Source organism: Cupressus sempervirens, chromosome 3, assembly GCF_028749045.1.
Source record: "Cupressus sempervirens isolate cs-2001-9-10 chromosome 3, ASM2874904v1, whole genome shotgun sequence".
NCBI classification, from domain to species: domain Eukaryota; kingdom Viridiplantae; phylum Streptophyta; class Pinopsida; order Cupressales; family Cupressaceae; genus Cupressus; species Cupressus sempervirens.
In genome coordinates, this window is record NC_143120.1 from 396763579 (window position 1) to 396787692 (window position 24114).

At 35.7% G+C, this 24114-nt stretch overlaps 1 protein-coding gene across 3 annotated transcripts in view; it reads left to right on the top strand.

Annotated features, from left to right (window-relative positions):
• Positions 1–1617: 1617 nt before the first annotated feature.
• Positions 1618–24114, top strand: part of LOC149566690 (uncharacterized) — an 89390-nt gene continuing 66893 nt past the window's right edge. For all 3 annotated transcript variants that reach the window (XM_089820004.1, XM_089820005.1, XM_089820006.1), the window contains exon 1: positions 1618–2576. In XM_089820004.1, the coding sequence (XP_089676130.1) occupies positions 1896–2576 (681 nt within the window). In that variant the 5' untranslated portion in view covers positions 1618–1895. The remainder of the gene's footprint in view (positions 2577–24114) is intronic.

A 24114-nucleotide genomic window follows, 5' to 3' on the forward strand; every position in this document is an offset into this window, starting at 1 on the left:
AAAAAGGCTTTTGACATTATCCCTAGGGACAAGCTTTGGTTCAGGATGGAAGAATTAGGGATCCCTATGAATCTCAGAGCTGTTGCTTATAAAATGTATTAAGAGGTAAAAGTCAAAATTAGAATGTTAGATGGCATTTTAGAGTGCTTTAGGAGTGATATAGGGGTCAAATAGGGCTGTCCATTATCTCCTAATTTGTTTGGTCTATATATTGACAAACTTGAGGAATTGTTAGACATGCAAAATGGCGAGGGTATCCAGTTAGGTGTATTTTTAATAAGGCTGCTCCTTTATTTTGACGATCTCATTTGGGTTGCGAAATCTGCTTGTGGTTTGCAAAAACATCTACTTTCTCTTGAGCACTTTTGCAAAATGGTTGGGATGCAGGTCAATATCAGCAAGACTAAAATCATTATTTTTTCGAAAAACAGAAAACAACATCAACATAAGTTTTATTTTGAAGGCAACATACTTGAGGAGGTTGCAGAATATAAATACCTTGGTATAGACTTCAACAAAATTCTAAGTTGGGAAGGTTGTAGAAAGAAAATGTTATTGGGTGGGTGAAATGCATTTTATGCACTTCAAAATAGGTGTCGGGAGGTAGAGGTTTGGGATTGGAAAACTAGTCAAACTTTGTTTGGTCTTCTTGTGTTACTGGTTGTTCTTTATAGATGTGAAATATGGGCTAGCATCACTTCAACCTTACAGTGGAAACAAATTGAGAGGATTCAGAAGTGTTGGATAACATCAAGTTTAAAATCAAGAACACCATCTCATATGATATTATGTTAAGCAAAGTGGGGGCTACACCTATCAAGGCAATTGCTATGGTTTGCCTCATTAGCTACCTAAAAAAAAACTGGAAAAATGTGTGAAGATAGCTGACCTAAAATGGTCTTTAATGATACATTGTGCAAATGTAAAAGGTCATGGATGCAACAAAACATCAAGTGGATGTGCAAATGGAATATCCATTTCAATATGTGTCCCGCTAATAATAAATAAATAAATCTCTTTGTTATGGAGAAATTCTATAAGAAAATTTGGGGTAATGAACTTAGAAGGAAAAAAAACTTATTATATCAACAAGTTCAACCCCACATGTGATCAACTCCAAAATGCATACATAGGGGCCAACATTTCTTGGAGAGCTAAAAATCTCATTGCACAGCTTATAATCAACTCTCATCAACTCCGATGTGAGACTGGTCGACGGAAGAGGCCAAAAGAGTTTTGGAAAGAGAGAATTTGCACGTTATGCAACTTTGGGAAGGTGGAAACGAAACAATATTTTATGTTAGAATGTGATGCGTGCAATAACATCAGGTTCAAATTTGTGGATATTATATTGGAAGCTCTTGGCACAACTTATTCAATGAGGAGTACAATGAGAAGTTAGGGGGTTCTGTCATCAACTTGCACAAAAAAGATCTGAATTACTAAAGCTGGTTTAGTCCCATAGACTATTCTTAACCTTGTCGACATTAAAAATCTATCTATCTATAATCATTTTCCAAGATATTAAAAATAATGATTGATTCCAGTCAAAACGATTACCGATCAAAAAAATAAATCATTGATTTATGAATAAACTTTCTATTCCATTCCGTCTAACTTAAAAACAGGAAAATGACAAATAAAAAAGTTGACACGCGAAGAAATACAGCAACTGGATGTTATGCCTTATTACTCGTGAGAATACGAGCGTGGCATCTGTGATTTTGAATATGAAAAAAAATCCAGAGTTGTCCTTTTATCCTGCTTCATTGCTGGAAATGCTTAAAGTACTTCCATGGATCGTGCCACCATAACTCAGGCGTGACGATCTTTTCTTTTTAATGGGTATGCTCCATTGCCATTTTACAGGTGAAATTCCAAGTACCTAGGCCACCATGCTGCAACTCCATCCTTCCATGGACGCCAGACGTTTCTCTTCCTTTGCCATGCAATTCAATTCTTGTGGTAAAGCTGGGGTAAGACAGCCATGCACAAATTCACAAAGCTTGATGGGGAAATGCTATAGCCGGAGAGGCATTGTAATGATGTCAAAAAAGGATACCCAGCTGCAGCCTTACATTGATGAGAAGGGGGAGGAGGGGTTATGGAGTGTGATAATCCCCACATACAATCGGCTGCCAATATTGAGCAAATGTTTGAAGGCGGTGGAGGAGCAGAGGAATTACGTAGAGGCGGGCATTAAGGAGTACGAGGTAATTGTAGTGGATGATGGCTCTACAGACGGTACTCTCCATTTTCTGTTGAGTGAAGATGAAGGACACCCTTCTTGTGAAGAATGTATCAGGTCTAGCAAACGCTTTCCTCATGTGAAGGTCCTGCAGCAGAATCATGGAGGCGCAGCAAGAGCTAGGAATTTAGGCTTCTTGCATTCCAGGGGCTCTATCATTGTGTTTGTTGATTCGGATCTGGTTGTCACCTCTGATTTTCTAAAAGAACACGCTCGGGTATTATATCAATGTTTTCTCACTGACGGGGATGACGCAACTTTTACTTACGGGCGTGTTGTAAACACCCACAATTTCGAAAATCCACAGTCGGAGCCTTTCAAATTAACAGTAAGCAATATCATCTATGCTCGAAATTGTTTTCATTATTTGTTTAACCAGCCTCCACGTTCATTTATTATATAAGGGCTTGATGAACATGGAATTTTCACAGGACATAAGAATGAGTATAATGGCTTCTGGAATAACAGCGTTTATTTTATTTACTGTTTAAGATGATCCTATACGTTGATGTAAATAAAATAAACCCAATTATTTATAATAGGGATTTTCATACGAATCTGGTGACTTTAAGCGTCAAACATTCATATAGAATTCCACTATACTGCTTACCAAACGAAAGGTTTGAACGTTGCTCCATCTAATTAGATGTTCCTCAAGATAGACGGCGATGAGAGAATGTTTCAATTGTTTTTTATATCAGACACTAATACTTTCATGAAGCGGAATAAAGAAATGAATGGGTTTTCAGAGCATTTTGATAGCTTGTACGAGTTGGCACATGGGGAGGAGAACACGTTTGAGACTATTGCAATCGTTGTGCTCATAATTGCATTTACATTTGTAATGGATAAAATTTAACAGCCAATAGAGAAGGGGAGGAAAAGTCTAGAGAAAGGCATCAACTGCATTATTTCACTTGTTAACCCCAATCTTTTTGAGGCTTATTCTATATCGTGTACCTTAATCTGGGTCTCTTTTGAGTCTCACTATGAATATGATTCATCGCTTGCCATTATGGGGTCTTTATATAGTCAACCTTGGGCGAATCCAGGTCAATTGTCACTTTCATAAAATCAAAATTTCTCTTGCCATTACAAACTGAAAAAGGGCTACGTGATTTTGTAGCTCAATCCCCAAGTCGGCAAACGGAAATGGCTATTTGTCAGTCCACTAGGTTGAAAACTGTCAATGATGACCTGGTGACACGTCAAGTTGAAAACCCCTTTAGGGCAGTTTGATAGAGACATCTTTGCATTATAATCAAGCAGTTCATGCTTCACAAGGACACCTCACCAGCAAAGCGCAATAAACATAGCTTCACAAATAGAATAATTATTCAACAAAGGGATAACTATATTTCGATCACATAATGTACCATTTGCGGTGTGTTTTCTGGGATTTTAAGGCAGAAACTTTTGAATATCATGTTTGAGGTTTGTTTGAAGTTTCTCTGTGAAGTGGAGTATTTCCCAAATTCGTTTTGTAAAAGACCTGCACTAAATTTGAATCATAGACTATGAGTTGCTTTTCCATTCAAAACATTCTTCCCTTGTTTGACGCGTTCATGGATTAATCATAGTGGTTTATAGGATGACGGAGAATCTAACATGATAAAAGGGTTCATGGCATTTAATTAAGTATGCAGAATTCTTTTTAAAAAACAACTCTATTTGGCATAAAACAAGAAGTGAAGACGTGATGTCCCTTCTAGTTGACATCAATCAGCAGAGTAGATGAGCCTATCACTGACCCTTGCAGGCTAATGAGGTTGGTTAGGGGGTCCTGTGAGGGATACATCTTCTTCAATGGTTAGGGTTTTGCAGGCTTGGCTTTTGATCAAGGTCTCCAAAACTCCATATGCAGTAATTGCTATTTATAGTAAGTTTCAAGAGGCTCAAAGTGGGACTGATCTGATTTAAGAAATGGGCTGAAACACAATATCTGGTGAGAATCAAGTACCTGCGATACCAATGTTCAATTTCTGGAAAAACTTGCAGAAACTCGAAAGAGTTGTATGCAAACCAAAAGCTATCATATTTTTGAAAATGTAAGAATATATACAATGATGGAACATCAAAAGTCACCATAGCCATGAATTCGAAAAGTATATGTGGCTATAATAAAAACAACAATGTTTAACTAAAACTATTCAAAACTAGGTGTTTATTTACCCCAACTTGTCGAGGTCATAACTTTTGACCTAGAGCTTGTGTTACATCCCAAATTTGACCTAATTTAAATTTATTTATAACCGTTGGATTGAATGGATTTTCTTTCATAATCATGTGAAGAGAGTGGTTAAATATATCCATTGTATTCATTATGTTAATTGTTTATTGATGATGGTCGTTATCCATTGTTTGTCATGTGATGATTAGCAGTTGCTTGATTTCGGAATTATGGTTAATAATTAAATTCGTTATCTACATTAAATGTTATTATGGATTTATCATGGAATTTGTTATTATCATGGAAATGTTGCATGGGTGATTGCAGGAGAAGATGAAGGGGAGAAGCATTGCTAAACAAGATCAACAAAATGGGATACTAGCTTAATCCAATTATCGGGTTGACAGGTATGACCTTTAATTATCTTGGTAAGGACCTAGCGACTTGAACATTAGGGTACAATCAATGGACTCGCATGAGCTATTAAATAAACATTTAAAACGTTAATTATTTTAATTAAAAATAATGTGTACCTCAAATAGTTTTTGATTGACTTTTCCACCACATCATTATAATGTATATTTATGTATGTGCACGTAGATATAGGAATAAAGGTGACACCATAATATTATTTTTATAAAATAAATAATATGATGCCACCTCACAAGTACATCTACGTGCAAGTAGATAAATATATTATAATTATCCTTGATTTATAACCTTCAAATCTTTTTCCATATTTATTCAATTTCTTGCTAGAAACTGAAATGCACATATGGCATATTTTATTGGCGATCAAGAAGCCAAGTCTCTTCTTTATGAGTTAGGGCTTCTTGGAAGCCAAGAAGATATCGAATACTTCTTTATATTATGAAACCGTAAGAGACCATGGGCATTATTACTCACGACGTATCTCTGCATTACACCTAATATTCCTCAGCATATTTCCTTGCCGCAATTTACCATTTTATTATATATTTTCCTTGCTAAAGCACGTGATTAGTAACCACACTGGTTTGCAACCAGAGCTCTTCCATGAAGGGGGCTGATTGATAGCATCCAACCAAGACTTAATTATATTTCCAAATTTTACTAGGTTATGTGGTTGCCCCGATATCCCAGTGAGTATAATATGTTTTATTTTCAGAAACTACTACATTTTGAAATTACAGCAGTAAGATATAGTTCCAAAATATGTTGTAAATCATCTTTGTTTAAATATCATCGATTAGTCCCTCTTTAGGACAAAACTACTTATGATGAGTCAAAACCAAGCATCCATGACATGAAATCATATCTTTATTATGCTGTTGAATGTCAGAATCAAATGATATTTATTTTGCAAGTCTTAAAGTTACATTTCTCAAATCAGAGAAACATGATAAGCTAGAAACATATAATATTCTTATATCAGTTGAGGATCAACAAAAAGAGATGGTTGCTCTGAGATGCAAACACCTGGGACTCACCTGACTTTTCCATCTATGATCACTTGATGTCAGTAGTGCTAGTTATTCAGACATATCCGTCTATAACTGTGCAGACATTCTAAAAACCGGAATTCTTAGTTGGTTGGATTAAAAATATCCCAAGCCTGATCCCGAGGTAGGGAGGGCCTTTTTATTCAATAGATTGTGTGGGGATAAATATGGTCCGAGGTTGGGAGGTTAAGCCTAAGTCAATGTTTCTCCTCTTACTGAAAGTTGAGGCTTGCACAACCAATTAAAGACTCACTAGTTACTTCTCGTATGTTCTTCTTTCTATTTCATGTTATGCATTTACTTTATTTGTATGCAAAGAAAGATAGTAAATCGTTATTTCATTTATATCAGTTGATCCTTATTACAGTTAATCATTACTACAGTTATTTCAGTTGATCATTGTTACAGTTATTTCAATTGATTGTTATTATAGCTGTTTCAGTTGATCGTTATTATAGTTATTTTAGTTAATCATTATTACAGTTTTTTTAGTTGAATGTTATTACAGTTCTTTCAGTTGATCATTATTATAATTATTTCAGTTGAACGTTATTATAGTTATTTGAGTTGGATTTTGTTATCTCGTTAGTAGTTAAATTTAGTTAATGTCTCATGAAAAGGAATTCAAGATATTTTGTTTCAATAATTAGTTGTGGAAAACTCTTTTTAGATCACCTTTATTTTGTTATGAAAATTCGTTTGTTACATATGGTATCAGAGCATTGGGTTCAACATTGAGCCTAGGGCACACTACTTTCTAGTAAACCTGAAATTTTTTAGAATAAATGTACAAGATGCAAGTACATAAAACACCTCGCAAGAAGGCACGACATCCCATCTTAATGTACTTGATTAAGAACATGCCAAACTTCGATTACACTTGTTCCATGCCTCAAGACAATGAAACCCTAAAACAGGCTTTGCAATGAATGAAGAAGGAAAGAGTCAGGTGGACTCCTGCTAGTAAAGCAGCATATAGAAACAAACTAATTCAAAATTGGAACGCTTGTCAGGACAATTCTCTTATGCACTTCCATAGATCTTGGATGGTGCGGGATATGTACAAATCTGAATCAGAATTGAATGCTGAGAAACAAAAATTTAGATTCCATAATGTAAACATCCTTAGCAGAGGAAATTTTTGTAAATAAAGGCTGCTATTAATGCAACACAGAAGTATTAAAGTTGATTAAATAAATTGGCTTATTCATGTGTTATATTCACTCGCAAACTCTTTTAATTTGTTGAAGGTGTGCTTAATATATATATACAAACAAAAAATTGACATAAGAATCTTGTAATTTCTAGGTTAAACCAGTAAGCAAACAAAATGAGCAGCAATGAGAATGTTGCAGGTCATGACATGGTACATGAAAATAACCCACAATCATCCATTGATTTATTACTTTAGATTTTGCAAGAAACACAACTGAAGTTGGATAATATGGAAAAAAGAATGAATGAGATGGCAGCCCAAATGGGGCAGAACCAAGAGGAAATGCAATCCTCGCCTCCTCCTAGAACAGAAACAGAAACCTTTGAACACAACAAGAAAACCTCTGAAGCTTCACCCACCCAAACAAAAAATCTAAAGAAACACGAAATAGTGAGTGACCTGTCCGCAAATATTAAGAAGTTCAAACCACCCAAATTTGTTGGTTTTGAATCCGGAGAGGATGCAGAAGCTTGGTTAACTGAAATGGAACAATACTTTGAAATTAAAATTTTTTCAGAAACCTCAAAAGCAGTTTGGGGAATATATCACTTTACTGGAGAAGTTGCTACATGGTGGGAAAACACCAAGGTTGAGCTAAACATTAAAACCACTGAGATTACCTAGGAAAAATTTGTAACCATTTTTAGGAGCCATTGGTTACTCCAAACTTTTTATGATCAAAAGTTGTTGGATTTCCAAAATCTTAAGCAAGGAGATATGACTGTACACAAGTACTGGAAGAAATTCATCCGATTACTGAAGTATGTACCACCATACCAACAAGATAGGAACTTGAAAGTGAGGAAATTCATCATGGGACTGAATAATAGAATAGGAGTAGTTGATGTTCTCACTCCTCAAACCATGGAAGAAGCTCTAGAAAAGGCTGTCCTACAGGAATATAAAATCAAGAGAGATGACTCCATCTGGGATAATAAAAGAAAAACAAACTGGAATACACAAAGTACAGATACTAGATCTTAGAAGAAACAGTTTAAGGATTATAAATTTAGCAAACCAAAAACAAAAGGGAATGGAATCAAGGATTTTAAAAGTAATTTCAATACAAATAAGAATAATAAGGGCAGTGAAAAGAAGGGGCCACCATTAGGATGTTTCACTTGTGGAGAAGATCATTATGCTAATAAATACCCTATCAAGAGCAATACCAATCAGCCGCACTGACCACCCCTTCCACAACAACAACATGTTTATTAGCAAAGGATCCATGCAACCCTTGACAATAGACAAGCAGAACAACAAATAAGCGTGATCGAAACTCCAGGTAAGATCTACAGGAACCCTGTTTCTATTTTAATTGATACTGGAGCTTCTAAATGCTTTATATCACCTAAACTATTAAGTAGATTTCCAAAGAGATCTAGTTTTATGGAAAAACCATGGACAATCGTGTATACAAACCGGTCAAGGGCTAAGGTAGAGTAGTGTCTGTTTGAGGCTCGGGTTGATTTTCCAAATTTCTCCACTGAATTGAATTTGTATGTAGCACCTCTTGGGTCTTACGATATTATTATAGGCATTAATTGGCTTAGTGAGCATAAGGCCAAGGTTGATTGTCTTGCTAAAATTGTAGATTGTTTGGATGACCAAGGCAAACCTGTAAGCATCATAGGGATTAAATATGAAATTAAATCAAAACAGATATCCGCCATGCAACTCAAGAAATGTGGAAGAAAAGGCTACGAGATTTTTGCAGTAAGAGTTGACGATATGAGAGATCCTATAGATACCGCTTATGGAGATGATTACATTTTTGAAGATGGGGAAATCAAAGTAAAATTAAAGGAATCTTTCAAAGAAAAGTATCCCTATCTAAAGAATTATCAGGATGTGTTTCCCGAAGAACTCCCCGGTTTACCTCCATCTCGAGTCTTTGATTTTGCCATAGGTTTGTTACCAGGAGCAGAACCCATACAGAATTAATGGAGTTGCAAATGCAATTGTAGGATATGTTAAATAAGAAACTGATCCGGCCCAATCTTTCACCATGGGGAGCCCCAATATTGTTTGTTAGGAAGAAGGAAAAAATTATGAGATTATGCATAGATTATAGAATCTTCAATAAGGTTACTATCAAGAACCGATACCCACTTCCTAGAATTGATGACCTCTTTGATCAAATGAAAGGCACTACAATATTTTCAAAGATTGATTTGAGGTTAGGATTCACCAGCTTCGTATTAAGGATGAAGATATTTACAAAACTGCATTGAGAACTAGGTATGGACATTATGAGTTCACAGTATTACCCTTCGGTTTAACCAATGCTCCAACAGTTTTCATGAATTTAATGAATAACATATTCCAAGGTTGTCTAGATAAGTTTGTATTGGTCTTTATAGATGACATCCTAATCTATTCGAAGAACGAGAAAGAACATCAAGAGCATCTAGAAAAAGTCTTGCAAAAGTTGAAAGAACATAAATTATACAGAAAATTGTCTAAGTGCACTTTCTATCAAAAGGAAATCTAGTATTTAGGACACATTATATGTGCTGAGGACTAACTGTAGATCCGTCAAAAATAAGGCAATTAAGGAATGACCTATACCTAAAAATGTGACAGAAGTCAAAAGTTTTATGGAATTGGTAGGGTTCTATAGGAAGTTTGTCAGAATTTTTTTCAAGATAGCTTATCTGATCACATCACTTTAGAGAAAGGGAAGGAAGTTTGTATGGACTGAAAAATGTCAATCAGCTTTTGAATGTTTGAAAGAAAAGTTAACTACAACACCCATACTAAGAGTACCTGACCCACAAAAGAAATTCATCATCATAACTGATGCATCAGGAGGAGTAGGAGGTGTGCTAAAGTAGGATGAGCAAGTGATTGCATATGAGTCTAGGAAATTGAAGAATTACACCCCTTATGATCTAGAATTAGCAGCTATAGTGCATGCCCTCCAAATGTGGAGACATTACTTGATTGGGAAACCTTTTGATTTTTGATCCGACCACCATGGCCTAAAATACATTTTCACTCAACCCAACCTTGATGCTAGACAAAGGAGATGGCTGAAATTTCTAGTAGACTATGAGTTTGACATTAATTACATCAAAGGCAAGGAAAATAAAGTGGCAGATGCCTTAAGCAGAAGGAGACACATCTCTGCAGTGGCTATTATAAATTTTAGATTAAAAGATCAGATTTTATAACATCTAAAGCATGATGAATTTTATGCAGAGATCAACCAAGCTCTCAGCAAAGACCCACAGGATCCCATGTATTCAGAATTTAGGATAGAGGAGGATGGATTGTTAAGATATCATGACAGGATTTATATACTCAACAAAATTGAACTTTGGAGAATGATTCTAGAAGAAACCCATTCAGCTCCATATTCAGGACACCTTAGAGTGATAAAATGTTGTCAGATATAAAACTTCTATATTTTTGGAAAGAAATGAAAACGAAAATAATAGAATTTGTGGCAGGATGCCTGGAATGCCAAAGAGTAAAGGCAGAACATCGTTACCCAGCTGGCCTTTTGCACCCAAATGAGATACCAGATTGGAAACAACAAATAATTTCCATAGATTTTGTACAAGGGTCACCTATGACACGGAATAGACACAACACCATTCTAGTAGTAGTAGATAGATTGACAAAAGATGCTCACTTTATACCAGGAAATCTAACCGATGGAGCACTAGAAATTGCTCATAAATTCATGAAGAAGATTTTCAAATTACATGGAGTTCTAGAGAAAATTATCTTAGATAGGGATGCTACGGTAACTTTCAGATTTTGGCAAACATTATTTTCAGCATTAGGGACCAAATTAAACATCAGTTCAATTTATCATCCCAAGACTGATGGTCAAACAAAAAGAGTAAACTAGGTTTTAGAAGATCTTTTAAGAGTTTACTATAAGGATTGGCAATACCAGTGGGAAACATATTTACCCTTGGTAGAATTTGCTTATAACAATTCTTATCAATCCACCATTAAAATGGCCCCCTTGCAGGCTCTTTATGGCCACAAATGTAGAACCCCTGTGAGCTGGAATCAATTGGAGGATAGAATTATTGTTGGACCTGAAATGCTTGAGGAAATGGAAGAACAGGCAATCCAAATTCGTCAAAGATTGAAAGAAGCCAATGATAGATAGAAAAGTTATGCAGATGCAAAAAGAACACCTAGAGAATTCTTAGTGGGAGAAAAGGTGCTATTAAGAGTAAAACCTCAAAAGAGTACCATCAAGTTTGGTAAGAATGCCAAGTTGGCCCCAAGGTATGTTGGACCCTTTGAAATATTGGAAATTATGAACCCAGTAGCCTATAGAGCTGTCCTGCCACTAGCTCTTGCAAGGATGCATGAGGTCTTCCATGTGTCATACCTTAAGAAATATATCATTCATCATGATCATATAATTAATTGGAACCTATTACAGGTACGAGAACTAGGGGTGGTGGAAATAAAACCACTTAGAATACTCAAGGTGCATAAGCTATGCTTACGAAATCGAGATGTGACTCAATGCAAGGTCCAGTGGGATCAGTATGCAGAGGATAATGCTACCTAGGATGATTATCACAAAATTTTTCAAAAATACCCTCATCTTTTCTCTGGGGCTAGAGGCTAAACTTTTTTTTTTAATGTAATGATTTGAATAGATATTAGTTATAAGTTTTGTTGTGACATTCATCGGGGACGATGAAAAACTTATGGGGGAGGGTATGTTACATCCCAAATTTTGACCTAATTTAAATTTATTTATAGCTATTGGATTGAATGGATTTTCTATCATAATCACGTGAAGAGAGTGGTTTAATATATCCATTGTATTCATTATGTTAACTATTTAATGATGATGGTGGTTATCCATTGTTTGTCATGTGATGATTAGCAGTTGCTTGATTTCACAATTATGGTTAATAATTAAATTCCTTATCTACATTAAATGTTATTATGGATTTATCATGGAACTTGTTATTATTGTGGAAATGATTGCACAAGCAATTGCAGGAGAAGATGAAGGGGAGAAGCATTGCTAAACGAGATCAACGGAATGGGATACTAGCGTAGTCCAATCATCAGGTTGACAGTTATGACCTTTAATTGTCTTGGTAAGGACCTAGCGATTTGAACATCAGGGTACAATCGATGGACCCACATGAGCAATTAAATAAACATTTAAAATGTTAATTATTTTAATTAAAAATAATGCGTACCTCAAATAGTTTTTAATTGACTTTTCCACCATATCATTATAACGTATATTTATGTATGTACACATAGATATAGGAATTAAGGTGACACCATAATATTATTTTTATAAAATAAATAATATGATGCCACCTCATAAGTACTATGTGCAAGTAGATAAATATATTATAATTATCCTTGATTTATAACCTTCAAATCTTTTTCCATATTTATTCAATTTCTTGCTAGAAATCGAAATGCGCATTTGGCATATTTTATTGGCAATCAAGAAGCCAAGTCTCTTCTTTATGAGTTACGACTTCTTGGAAGCCAAGAAGATATCGAATACTTCTTTATATTATGAAGCCGTGAGAGACCATGGGCATTATTACTCACGACATATATCTGCATTATTACACCTGATATTCCTTTGCTTATTTCCTTGCCACGATTTACCATTTCATTACATATTTTCCTTGCTGAAGCATGTGATCAGTAACTACACTAGTCTGCAACCAGAGCTCTTCCGTGAAGGGGGCTGATTGATAGCATCCAACCGAGAGTCAATTATATTTCCAAATTTTACCAGGTTATGTGGTTGCCCCCATATCCCAGTGATTATAATATGTTTTATTTTCAGATACTACTGCATTTTGAAATTACAACAGCAAGATACAGTTCCAGAATATGTTGTAAATCATCTTTGTTTAAATATCATCGATTAGTCCCTCTTTAGGACAGAACTGCTTATGATGAGTCAAAACCAAGCATCCATGACATGAAATCATATCTTTATTATGCCGTTAAATGTCTGAATCATATGATATTTATTTTGCAAGTCTTAAAGTTACATTTCTCAGATCACAGAAACATGATAACCTAGAAACATATAATATTCTTATATTAGTTGAGGATCAATAGAAAGAGTTGGTTGCTCTGAGATGCAAACCCTTGGGACTCACCTGACTGTATAGCCAAGGAAGAGGTCAAGAGGTGAGATAGAAATTTGCAATAACATGGAAATAAGAATTAGACATGACATAACAATTCTAAATTATTTTTAAAAGGAAAATCATTTAATAGTTCATGCATGTTCATACTTATTGTTCCCCTGTTGTCAAGTTGAGCGGTGGTGATCGGGTCATTGAACCCATCCGAAAACCTTGGCCAAGGTTGTTAAAGACATGTTTTCCATCTATGATCACTTGATATCAGTAGTGCCACTTATTCAGAAATGTCCATCCATAACTGTGCAGAAATTCTAAACACCAGAATGCTCAGGTGGCTGGACTAAAAGTATCCCAAGCTTGATCTCGAGGTAGGGAGGGCCTTTCTATTCAATAGATTGTGTGGGGATGAATATGGTCTGAGGTTGGGAGGTTAAGCCTTAGTCAATGCTTCTCCTCTTACCGAAAGCCGAGGCTTGCACAACCAATTAAAGACTCACCAGTTACTTCTCGTATGTTCTTTCTATTTCATTTTATGCATTTACTTTACTTGTATGCATAGAAAGATAGTAAATCATTATTTCAGTTATATCAATTGATCGTTATTATAGTTATTTTAGTTAATCATTATTACAGTTATTTCAGTTGATCGTTATTACAGTTATTTTAGTTATTTTAGTTGATCGTTATTACAGTTATTTTAGTTAATCATTATTACAGTTATTTTAGTTGTATGTTATTACAGTTCTTTAAGTTGATCATTATTACAGTTCTTTCAGTTGAATGTTATTACAATTATTTCAGTTGGGTTTTGTTACCTCATTAGTAGTTAAAATCAATTAATGTCTCATGAAAAAGAATTCAAGATATTTTGTTTCAATAATTAGTTGTGGAAAGCTCTTTCTAGATCACCTTTATTTTGTTATGAAAATCTGTTTGTTATAGCTCGGAATTCAAAACCATTTACACTGTTGGAAAAAAGAACTAAAAATCCAATTTCAATCCTTAAAATAGTGAGCCTTTGGCTTCCCAGTTTTAAGGACCAATGAAAGTTTCAACTTGAAATTTTGAGCGGAAGACCTCCGAAAAAGCCAATTAAAAAAGCCTAGAAAAGCTATAAAAGCTTTTAAAAAAATTATGAAAATTTTTCAAACATTTTGGATAAGCTGGATCAGGGATCCCTTCTATTTATAGAAATGGGGTATGGTCCTATGCGGCTTGATCATGTCAACTCCCAATTCAGATGGCATGCAAAGATAATGAGTAATAATGGAGATATAAATATGTATTTGGTTAAAATAAATATTAATAGTTTTGAGCTTATATTATTAAGTTATAATATAATTTTATAGTGTAAAAGTCACTTAAGTGAAGGGTCAAGTTATAGTAAATGGGGCCAAGTAAACAATTAATTTTAACAGAATTATTTGTACACCAACTATAGAGTTTCAAACTTTCAAGTTAAAAAACTTAAAAGTGGTAATATATCTTTTATCCCACATTGGCCAGGAAAATGTTTGAGCTCTCACAAGAATAGAATAAAAGGGACTTAGCACTCATTATGTCATTATGATGTTGATTGTTGAATTGGTATTTTCTTCTCTAGAGCATGGGAGTTTTTGAGAGACCAAGGGTTCCAACAGAGTTTTGAGCTGATTGGCATTGAAGAGCGTTGCTTCTTCTTTGTAGCAGTTGTCAGAGGGTGTGAAATATTCACCTGATATTGCTTATCGGAGTGGCTTCATACAGAGTCAGCATTATACTGATTGGAGAAATAAATTTCAGAATTTATTGATAGATTGAAGGCATATTTTATGGCAGATTAAGGGCATCGGATTGTGAAGCTATCTCGTTCTTCATCTGCCCTACATACTCTTCCATAAACAGTTTGGCTTTGGTGAAAGAGGCATAAAAAATTCAATAGAAATGATAAGAAGGAACCCCTAGGGCTACAACAGGGTTTGGCATCATCTCTTGAAGTTCTTGCTGCTAATTGGTGAAGGGTTTTATATTCTTGACTTGCTTTTTGGCCAACACTTGTTAAAAGGGCTTCTTGCACTATCTGGTTATGTCATTTGATTCTAACAAGTTTTCTTTCTCTATGAAATAATGAAGAACAATAATTAAATTTTTTTGTTTCTTTTTGTACTATTTCGTTTACTTGAATTTCAGAAGTTTTATTTCAGCATATGTATTGTTTTTTTTTTATGTCAAACCATCTCAAAAACAAAAAAATTGGAAAACAATACAAACACGAAAACAACATAGTTAGTTCAACAGTTAGAGCCTTGAAGGCTTCTTACATTGGTATTAGAGGCTTAATCTTTCCATCTTGAAGGTTCAAGGTTTCACATGAAAAGTCACCACAGCTATTATACACGTAGAAAAAAAGAGCCAGAAGAGAATTGGCAAGAAGACAACCAGTTTGCAAAGCTACCATTAGCAGCGATGGGTGACAGGGAAAAAGAAATTTCGTAGAGAAATGAGGATATAGATTATGACAGGAAAGTGAGAGAGACTCTGAGAGATTTACAGGGTGGCCAACAATAGGTAATTGGGGTATTACAATAGCTCACAACTTTGCAGTAGTTGAATGCATCTAGGAGGATTAGAGTGTAGCTAGAGAGTGTAAAGGGAACCTTCACAGACAACAGATAGGCTTACTCAACCCATTTTTTTGAGGGAACCACAGGTGGAGGAGAATGCTGAAGAGGTTGAGGATCCGACATATGTTGATGCAATTATGGCAGAAAATGATGATTGGGGGTTATTAACTCGCACAAGTGCACGAACAAGTGCATTTTGATAGGTTTGTGAATTCGAGGATTGAGTACTACAGGTCTCGACATGGGCATAGACCACGAATTCAAAAAAAAAAAAAAGACTTAAAGCACGCCACTAGTAAAATCACATTACCTTATTTTGATGGCAACGACAAGGCAACAACTTAGTCTTGGATCCACAAGTTAGATACTTGTCACTATGACCCATGTCTAAGGAAGAAGCCATTCAATACGCCACATTGCATCTAGAGGGAGCAGCCCACGATAAGTGGTATCATGGGATGGTGTCACTACAACATGTTCACATCATTACATATCAGGAGTTTGTAGATAAGTTGGTTGATCGGTTTGATAAGGACCCAAAGACATATTTTAGAGATCTTACCCGGTTGAAACAAGTTGGGAGTTTAGAGAGTTATATCAATGATTTCTATAGGCTATCTATTATGGTTACCGACATTTCAAAATGGAGGCTGGTTGTACTATTTACCGAGGGCCTAATGAAACCCTTAAAAGGTTAGGTAAATAGATTTGACCCGGTAACATTGCAGGCTGCAATGAAGAAGGCTAGAAGTATGGAACTTGCAGCTTCTTAGAGCAAGTTTCCGCCCAAGGTATCCTTGTCACATAGAGATAGTAATATTTTTCTCAAGAATAAAGAAAAATTAGATTTCAAAGGAGATCAAAAAGGGAAATCAGCAACTCCATTTGATAAGGAAACACTTAATGACCCACGCAAGAAAAAGTTGTGTTTCTACTCTAAGGACCTTATGAGGCAAACCATGATTGTACTTTAAGGCCTAAGGGTAAAGCAAGCTGTGTTTTGTGGACACACTATGAAGATTTTGAATCTGAAAATTCAGACCAGCAAATTGATCCTGACTAACCCGATGTGGAAAGGGCTGAAAGTGAGCCAGAAAAGTTGGAGAAAATGGAGGCACATGAAGAAGAGGTTAAGCTTGAGGAAGCCTATCTTGCTAGCATTAAGTAGGAAATCTCTTTCCGAATGTGTGGGGTACTAGCGGGACAAGGAATTATCAATTTATTGGATACAGGTGCCACCCATAATTTCATTGATGCTAGATTGGTAGAAAGGTGTAAGATTGTATTGAAGAATTTGAAGGCATAAGAGTATGAGTGGCTGCTGGTTACACTCTGAAGTGTGACAAAGTGATTACATGACTGACTTTATGCTTAAACAATTATGAGTTCAAAACTGATTTTTATGTAGTGAATATGACAGACATTGATTTTGTTTTGGGTATTCAATGGTTTCAATAGAAGAAGGTTCACTCTTGACCTTCAAGGAATGAAGATGACAAATAAGAAGGATGGAATAACACATGTTCTGAAAGCCATCCGGAATACTAGTTGCAGAACAATGTCACTCAAGTGGATGGAATGACTCATGCGTCATCACATGGTTGAGTGGGCAATTGAGTGTATGTTAATGCCTATACTGGAGGAGAAGCAAAAGATAGAGTACCACCTAGACATTCAGGAATTGAGGATTGGAAGGTTTTCAAAGACCTTCCACTAGGTTGACCTCCAGACATGGGCATTAAGCACATTATAGAGTTGGAGGAGGGTGCAAAACCCATGATGATTACACTGTACCGACACCCAAAGCGACTGAAGGATGAGATAGAGAAAACAATTCAAGAGTTGTTCTCTAGGGGACACATTAGGCGGAGTAATTCACCATCCTCAGTTGTGTTATTGAAGAAAAAAGATGGTACCTTGCAAATGTGCATTGACTAAAGGGTCTTGAATAAGAGGACGATAAAAAATAAGCGCGGGATGATCGATGAGTTGCATAATGCCTCTTAATTTTCAAAGATAGATTTGAGGTCAGGCTATCACGAGATTCGTATTAGCGAGCAAGATATAGAGAAGACAACATTTAGGTGTCATTGTGGGCACTACGAGTTTGCGGTAATGCCATTTGGGCTAACCAATGCACCGACTACTTTCTAGATCACTATAAGTATGAACAAAGTCTTCCAACCTTAGTTGAGGAGATTTGTGCTAGTCTTTTTTGATGGTATCTTGGTTTATAGCAAGACATGGAAGGGGCATCTTACACACTTGGATATAGTTTTGGGGATTTTGGATAGGAAGTCCTTGCATGCCAAGGAGTCCAAGTGTGACTTGGGAATGCCAGAGTTATTGTAGCTAGGACACATTATTAGTGTAGAGGATGCGCAGAGGGACCTTGAGAAGCTCCACACTATTATTGATTGGCCTACTCTTATGAACCTTACTCAACTATGTGGACTCTTGGGTTTATGTGGCTTCTATAGCCGGTTTGTTAGTGGATATTCATGACATGCTACACCTTTGATGGGTTTGATGAGAAAGGGTGCAGTCATATGGACTCTCGAGGTGTAGGAGTGTTTAATGAGGTTTAAGGAGCTTATGACTACATCCCCTGTTCTTGCTATGCTTGATTTCACAAAGGCTTTTGAGTTTCAATGTGATGCATCTTGAGGGTATCAGTGTTGTGCTTATGCAAGATAAGCACTTGATTACTTATGAGAGTTGGAAAATCAGGGGAGTAGAGAGGAGTTACAACATATATGATAAGGAAATGTTGCCCATAATGCATGCCTTGGCCAAGTTCAGGCAGTATCTTGTGGGCATCAAGTTTAGCATAAAAACTTATCATATTAGCTTGAGGTGTTTCCTAGGACAACTAGCCTCAATCACCATTAACAAAAGTGGGTTAGTAAATTGTAGGCATATGACTTTGACATCACTTATGTCCAGGGAACTCAAAATATTTTTGCGGATGCTTTATTTCGCCATTCACATTTGAACTCCATGGTCCAAATTTTAGAGGGTTGGTAGCATTTGATTGTGGCTAAGTATGCCAAAGGCACTTGGGCTATAGGGATAGTTGAGGAGTCTATTTAGGACAAAATATTTAGTTGTAAATGAGCTGATCATTTAGGAAGGTAGAATTTATTTGATCGTAGGATCGGAGATGAAGAGCATGGTGTTGAGATTCTTTTATGATGAGTCAATGATAGGGCATCCTGGTTATTTCAAAATATATAGGCAAGTTTGTGAGCACTTTACTTCAAAAGGGCTTAAGGCAAATGTTCTTAGATATGTTAGAGAGTGCCTTGTATGTCAATAAAATAAATAGGAGCACACATACCTTGTAGGACTACTTCAACCACTTCCAATTGCTGATAGGAAGTGGGAATGTTTGTCTATGGATTTTATCATAGGCTTGCGGGAAGCCCAAAGGAGGGATTGTATAGATGAAGTTGTTGATTGACTGACAAAATATGCTCACTTTTTTCCAATTTCTGCTACATAAATGGCTACACTAGTAGCAAGGTTGTTCTTTTGAGGGGTATTTAGGCTTCACAGGTTGCCTCAAAATATTGCCAGTGACAGAGATAGTCGGTTCATAAGCCATTTTTGGAAGGAGTTGTTCAGATTGTGTGGATCAAGCTTACTCTGAGCACCAACTACCACCCGTAGACAGATGAACAAACAAAGATAGTGAACAAAGGGGTGGATGGATACCTTAGAAAATATATTGTAGGACAACAAAAGGCTTGGGGAAAATGGATTTAACTCTGAGTATTGTTATAATACCACTCATCACTTGTCTATGCAGATGACACCTTTTTTGGCTTTGTATGGCTATGAGGCACTCAATTTTCTAGATTTACTATTGAGTGATAGTCAAGTGCCTAGTGTTAGTGATTTGTTGCAGGAGAGCGAGGCCGTTGTAAAGGCTCTCAAGGAAGGCATTGCTAAGGCCCAAAATCAGCAGAAGCAGTATGCAAACCAAAAGAGGACTGAACATTCTTTTGAGATAGGAGATATGGGGTATCTGATGCTACAACCCTACCATTAGTCCACTCATAGCACAAGTGGAGCGAAGAAACTTTAGCCATGTTATTATAGCCCTTTCAGGATTATCAAGTGGGTTGGTGAGGTGGCTATGTGTTGGATTTACCCATAGACAACAAGGTACACAATGTGTTCCATCTGTTATGCCTAAAAAAGGCTTTAGGACATCAAGTGTTTCCTTAACCACCCCTGGATGATGAGGGGAAATTAATTTTAGTACTTGAGGCCATCTTGGATGTTAGAGAGACAGTTGCAAAGATAGGTCATTAGGGAACATTTGATTAAGTGGAAGGACTTCCTAATTGAGAATGCTACTTGGGAGAGCAAGGACATATTACAACATCCTGAGTTGAGATTACTTGAGGCAATTTCAGGGAGTGAAGACTATGATGTCCCCTTCTAGTTGACATCGATGAACATACTAGATTAGCCTATATTGACCCTCGTAGGCTAATGAGGTTGGTTAGGGGGTCCTGTGAGGGATGCCTCTTCTTCAGTGGTTAGAGTTTTGTAGGTTTGGCTTCCATTCGAGATCTCTAGGACTCTGTATGCAGTAATTGCTATTTATAGCACATCTTTCTATTAATAGTAAGTTTTGAGAGGCTTAGAGAGGGACCCATGCTATTTTTAGAAATGGGGTATGGTCATATGCGGCTTGATCATGTCATCTCCTAGTTAGGCAACGTGCAAAGATAACAAGTAATAAGGGAGATATTAATATTTATTTGGCTAAAATAAATATTAATAGTTTTGATCTTATATTATTAAGTTATAATTAATTTTATATTATATCTTAAGTCACTTAAGTGAAGGGTCAAGTTATCATAGATGGAGCCAAGTGAACAATTAATTTTAAAAGAATTATTTGTGCACCAACTATAGAGTTCTAAGTTAAAAACATTAAAAGTGGGAATATATCTTTCATCCCACATTGGCCAGGAAAGTGTTTGAGCTCTCACAAGAATATAATAAAAGGTGACTTAAGTGCTCATCTTGGTTATTACGATGTTGATTGTTGAATTAGTATTTTCTTCTTTTGAGCATGGGAGTTTGTGAAAGACCAAGGGTTTCAACAAAGTTTAAAGTTTAACGACATTGAAGAGTGTTGCTTGTTCTTTGCAACAGCAGCCAGAGGGTGTGAAATATTCACCCGATATTGCTTATTGGGGTGGCTTCATGCAGAGGTCAGCATTGTACTGATTGGAGAAATAAATGTCAGAATTTATTGATAGATTGATGGCAAATTATATGGCAGATTGAGGGCATCGGATTGTGAAGCTATTGGCTGTTTATATTGGTTTGAAATCATTGTTTTTTTGCTGGTTCTCCATCTGCCCTACCTACTCTTCCATATACAGTTCGGTTTTGGTGATGTCGGTTGCAAAATATCCACAAATAGCAAAAACGTGTTTTACTTGGAGTTTTTGATAAAAACGGTTTGTGTATTGGAGTCTAAAGACCATGTTTTTGACATAGCCATGCCAAAAAGTCCATTCGATGCTCGTCAATATCCATCACTTGCAAGATTGAAAGAGTCAAGAAGTTGTTTGTGGATTCAAATTTGGAGGACTTTTCCTAAAACCTATTAATCCTCCACATTTGGCTCATTGATCTCCATGTAAGTAGACAAATTCAACTTTTCTTGTCAATTCATGCTTATCTTGCTATTTTGTTGCATTTTATGGCTTGTTATTGCACACGTGTTCAAAGACATGCCATGTATTGTGCAAAATTCCTTTAAAATAAAATGAGAACTTCGAAAGCTTGAAATTTCCCCAAATTCGAAATTCGAAATTGCGTGTAGAAGAAGTTTGTCAAGTTTAAGTCAAAGCTAGGGGTGTGTTTTTGTTTTTCTTGTTTGTTTGCATGCTTGTTTTGGAAGAAAGTTGAAGATGTTTTCCCAAGAATGCAAGTGCATATTGCATCCATTTCACTTTCCACCTTTCAATGCAAATGCATCACATCTTTCCGTATCCCACCAGTTCATGTCAAAGCATATTGCATCCATTTCCTTCATATGCATTTACATATTGAGAGCAATTGCATGTAATCTCATTCTCCATCCTCAATTATACACGAGTATTAGAAAAATAAAAAAATGGATAATACACAATCCCCCCCAGCCGCCATTATTCTAAAGAACCCACTGAGTACCAACACAATTTCATCTTATTTAATCTGGCATGTTATGTATAGGGTGGAAGTTTCTATGAAAAGATATTATATGTTTATTGGCCCACTTGAAATCTTTCTGATCAAATATTTTTATTGGATTTGAAAACCGTTGCTTGAAATCTTTCTGTTTAAATATTTTTATTGGATTTGAAAACCGTTACTGTGTATTCCAGTAAGCCAAATCCAAATATCGATTATGCAGTCTTAGAATGTCATACACATATAATTACCCAGACACTCATACAACATCATATTTTGAACCATGTTACTCATCTTTTGTAACGAAAATCCCATCTTAGAGACACGCATGTTGACCACACCCAAACATCAATGGATGTAACATGAAGTTTGTTCATGTCTTTATAAATCTATAAGTATCCCATGAAATTTGGGAAGTTTTATCTAGAAGTTTCTTAAGTAACACATATAAATTGCATAATTTTTTTTCTCAGTAGCTTATCAAGTAGGAACATCTTAGGTGTAAGAATCCCAACATGTTCTAACCTTGCTAAACCTCTAATTTGCTATGCAAATGATATATTCGCTTTGAAATTGTGATAATATAAGTTTTTTAAGTAACACATATAAATTGCATAATTTTTCTTCTCAGTAGCTTATCAAGTAGGCACATCTTAGGTGTAAGAATCCCAACATGTTCTAACCTTGCTAAACCTCTAATTTGCTTTGAAATTGTGATAATATATGAATTTTCTTAAAAATATTCAAATAGATTGCCAGGCAAGAAATAACAACATTGCAAGTATAAAATATTCTAGAAATGAAATAGAACTGCAATGATTCTTATTGAGTTATTCTTAAAAATATTCAAATAGATTGCCAGGCAAGAAATAACAACATTGCAAATATAAAATATTCTAGAAATGAAATAGAACTGCAATGATTCTTATTGAGTTATTGTTAAAAATATTCAAATAGATTGCCAGGCAAGAAATAATAACATCGCAAATATAAAATATTCTAGAAATGAAATAGAACTGCAAATATAAAAAAGTCATTCTTCAATGATGAAAAAATCCATGTTCTAATGCCTAAAGTGTAGGTTATTAAGCAATCTGTGCTTCATCAAGTATCAAATTTTCCATACCTAACCAAGCTGAACAAGAGGTATGACAAAGATCACCAATCTCAGAGAGGCCATGATTAGGCAAGACATGAGCTGATTTGTTTGCTTCATGTGAAATATGCGATTAAGATAGAGATGCATCTTGTACAGCTAAATTTGTCCCTCATCCTGGATTGCATCAAAGAGCCAATCCTAGAAAGAGCCCTTTGAAATTGCCCCTAGTTACCTCTTGCAAGTACCCTTTGACTGTTGGATATCAGATCCTCGGAGAGGATACCAGCATAAGACCTTTAACAAACACATTGGACTGTTCTTCATTGTTCATTTCCACCTCGGACATGAACAAATAAGAAGAGATATGAGAGACCATTAAACATCCAAGAATGTCATGTGATAAAAGCATCTGGAATTATCATGGATAATTACGGAAACTTTTCTCTCTCAAGAGCTTGGACTGTGAATATCTCATGCTCATAATCTGAGAATGTCCCCAGCACTTGCAAGACCCAGGTTGGATGCCACTTAAAAGCTTGACTTGACCACCTTCAACTGAAGGGCCAGTCAGTGGATCCTCTGTATTTTATTAAGTTCACAGCCTTCTCCTTTATCATGGCCAAGAGGATAGCATTAAAATTTGAAGATATGGAAATTTGTTCACAGACATTTCACAACTCAATACAAAACTATATTACTTTTGGTTTCACTCAGTGAAAAGGAATCTTGGCTGTCATAAATATGGCAAACAATACCGGTGAATATTTTCTGGGGATCCTGCAGATTGCTTTATCAAGCAAGAAATAATTTTCTTTGATAAATAGTTAATATATTCTGTAGATGATGCATAATTTACAAAATAATTGGGGTTAAGATTAGTATTAATGATCAGTAAAATCATATCTGAAGCAAAATCAAATATTTTTTCTTCTCTGTATGTATATACAGTGCTTAAGAAATTTGTTACCTTTTCT